This window comes from Lasioglossum baleicum, chromosome 6 (genome assembly GCF_051020765.1).
Source record: "Lasioglossum baleicum chromosome 6, iyLasBale1, whole genome shotgun sequence".
NCBI lineage: Eukaryota > Metazoa > Arthropoda > Insecta > Hymenoptera > Halictidae > Lasioglossum > Lasioglossum baleicum.
This window is the reverse complement of record NC_134934.1, coordinates 12,211,772-12,215,250: the sequence shown is the minus strand read 5'-3', so window position 1 is coordinate 12,215,250 and position 3,479 is coordinate 12,211,772. Positions and strand designations below refer to the sequence as shown.

The 3,479-nt window shown below is 41.5% G+C and overlaps 1 protein-coding gene across 1 annotated transcript; it reads right to left on the bottom strand.

The window, feature by feature from the left end:
• Positions 1-423: 423 nt before the first annotated feature.
• Tip60 (Histone acetyltransferase Tip60) lies at positions 424-3,210 on the bottom strand. The gene is made up of 5 exons (XM_076425977.1): positions 3,062-3,210; positions 2,900-2,957; positions 2,421-2,489; positions 1,253-2,333; positions 424-1,106 (listed from the first exon to the last, which is right to left on the bottom strand). Exons 1-5 carry the CDS (start codon positions 3,104-3,106, stop codon positions 998-1,000), a joined length of 1,362 nt encoding a protein of 453 aa, XP_076282092.1. The 5' UTR covers positions 3,107-3,210; the 3' UTR covers positions 424-997.
• Positions 3,211-3,479: the final 269 nt, after the last annotated feature.

Here is a 3,479-nt window from a genome sequence, read left to right as displayed (position 1 = left end):
AAATAGAACGTGAAACGAAAGCTCCGTATCTCCGTAATGCGACAATAGGCGAGTCCAATTAAACTTATTGTTTCTCTGATCTCCCAAGGAAGATCAAATTTTCTTTTTTCGTGTGAACAATTTTAATGGCGTTTAAAGGTAGTGTATACGGTGTGTGTACGAGGTTGTGCAAGAATCTGCGTGCACACGATGTCTACGTTGTACTAATCGATTATCGTTATCGTTAAGAATAATCTGTTTTCCCTTGGAAAAAGTGTCGGATTACCTTTCGGTCGAAGAATGTAAAAATTCGAAAGAGGGTCACCTGTACAAGCTGTTCGTCAAGGTCGAAATTGCTATAATTAAAACTAGATCGCGATCGTGTTATGCGGAGAATGATGCGCGCGCACGTTATAAAATCAGATTTATTTACAATTCTACAAGTTCGGTATCGTAGAGTTTCTGTACAAATCGTGTTCGATCACAAATACGTATGCGTACTTGTTTTAAAAAATTCCTAGTCACCATATTAAAACGTCGCTCTCTGACTCAAGCCGCATAAGCCAGCGTAATATCTATACATATATATATGTATACATATTTCTGTATATATATACATATATATATACGGACACGTTTTCAATTTAGCACGCGTGAAATCCTCGTTAATCATGGTTCCACCGATGCATCGCGTCAGGACAATACGCGTGCCATAATCGTGGACCATTTTCTTATATAGTCTCTTTGCTTTTTTTGCATTTTTGTTCTGTTTTTCGTTAGTGTATCGTTTTCGTAGTGTGTAATCTGTTGCGATTGCGCGCAACAGCCCGAAACAGTCTTATTAAAACGCATAGGACCCGTAACGGTCGAAAATATTATGTACAGCTTTGCTTTTTGTTTCTTTCCCGTTTTGTACAACCCGCTAACAAAAAATTCATACGCAGTCACTTCCTGGATTCCTGAAAATAATTTCAAGACAGAATTAGGATCGTCTTATTGTCAGTGTCTAACGGTCACTTCACCATTTTGCCCTAACACTCCAGTCTTTTGGTGTCCAATGCAGACACTTAGGATCTATTCTGATCTGCCTCTTTTCCATTGCGGCCGCGTGTTGCTCGATAATATCCCTGCGAATAAATACGTTCGTCAGTGAGGTACTCAGCTAGCGGAAACCGTTGGCTTACTGAAAGAAGCTAAAACGTCTGTAACAAAACTGGTCTGTCTGCCCGACCGGTTTCCTAATGATGCTGATTGACTTATGGTAGCCAATTACCTATTCAACGTCACAATATATTGTCCTTTGTAGTAATTAATGAGATTCAAGTTCTGTAGGGTCGATATCACGTCTTCTTTCTTAATCGAAGTCAGCTCGCAGATCTCATTGATCGTGATTTGCGGCTTCTCGTTTTCCACTAGCGGCTTTATGTTCAACAGGATGTCCAGTATCGTGTGCGCCCAGTAGCTTCGGTACGACAACAATCCTAGATCGGACAATGGCTTTTCCGGAGAACCTGTTTTACCCTCGAACTTGGAGAGCTCGTACGAGAACTCTATCAACAATTTTCCATAGCCTCTCCTCTGATAAGGTGGCAGTGTCAGTATACACGCTACGTTGTGGTCCTCCGTCGACTCCTTCTCCTTTGAGAAGTAACCGACAATGTGAAACCCTCGGCTGTCGAAATCTGTCATCACATAGAACAAAAATGGGTCTGTGTCGTAGTAAAGCGTTTTATGGTCCAAGAACAACTTTGCCAGCAGGCAGAGATTTTGTGCATAGTTCTTGTTCTTTCGGCCATCGATTTCAAAAAACGATATCGATCCCTTCCTGTAGATCTCGTTGCCAGGAGGGTGTCGCAAATTGCACTTGATCAGATGCCTCTCTAAACACTTTCGACTCTTTCTGTACTTTAGGCAGAACTCGCAAATGTATATACATGAGAGATTCACCATTTCTTGTGGGTACGGGCTGAAATACCACGGTCTGATTCTATGACGACCTAGCTCTATCAACTCAACGTTTTTCATCCTGGTAACAATGTCATCGTGATGATGCGCAACCAGCGAACCAGTCGGCCGGGGACCAGGCGTTTGCGGCGGTGCCTCCTGAGAATCTTCATTCTCTATGAATGTCGATTTTCTCTTTCTAGACATTTTCTTTTGCAACGCTGCTTGCAATACGGCAGGGCCATTGACCGGCTCGCTGCAAATACTGCTAGGGCTAGGCGGTCTACTAACCACTTGCTTTTTAGGGGTGGTCGCTTCTGTGCCCGGCGTGGTTCCATCTCGTCTAGGATATTGGACTTTCCTAGTGTCCAAACAATCTTCCATAACCCATTCATCTAATCGTTTATTGACTAAAATGTTGTACATTTAATTAAATGATTGCTTACGTATGTAACTGGTAATCTCCTCCCTTCTTAAACAAGTCGCTATATACTTACAATCTACATAGTGAACATAATAACACTTGACACCGTGTACTTCTTTAACACTGATGATTTCAGCGAGCGCTGTGGATGATAAAAGGACACGTTTGATAAACCCTTAATCACTACCTCTATGTCTGTGCAATAAACATTCATTGACGATCGAGACACATTGAACATTGTACTGTCGGTGCACATCCAAAATGCCTAAACATAACCTAAAAGTAAGCTTGTCATTCTATGAGGGAAATGAGTTGAAACAATACTGAAACAATAACGATTCTGGTGCCTGCAATGAAATCGTAATTAACGCTACGTGAACGAAGGGTCTGTGTACCGACAAAACGGTTTGTCAATGCGATTCATTGACACATATCTCTACAGAATCTCCTGGCAAAAATTGCATATAGAAATTTGACAAAAATAATGACTGTTTTCGGAGGGAACTAACAATCGTGTACAGAGCGAATACAGAGAGTGAACGTGTTACTTACGCCAATCATCCGTTCCATGCATCCTGACCGGCAAACGACAGCCTTCCACCAATGAATTCTGAAAGTGAGGTTAGAATTTCATAATAACCGCATAGCTACGTTCGCAGCCCTTCTTCGTGGCAAGTGTTCATGTTATCATGTTGGATGCGTAGCACCACTTACCACTGAATCGCATATTGTTTCACGTTCGTCGTGTTCCTCGATCATATCAATCACAAAATCAAGTAACTCGCCACCAAACACGATCTTGTTTTGAAGCTCTCACGGCACTGACGCGAGCGCCCCGCCAATCGCATTGCTCGCATACAGAACTACGTTCGAACAGCCTCCCGCCTATCGAAACTCACAAATCGATAACTATCGAGTATCGACCCGATCAAACTATTCGGCGCAACTTATGGACCGCCATTCTTATGAACATCATGAAGTACAGGCCATGGTACAGACAATAAAATGATTAATCTACTGTTTTTCTATAAATTGATATATAAAGTTTAGAGTTTGTATAAATATACTTGTGTGTGTGTTGGTATAGGACGGTTTAAATAATACTGACAATTTATCACATCATTTTACTAAA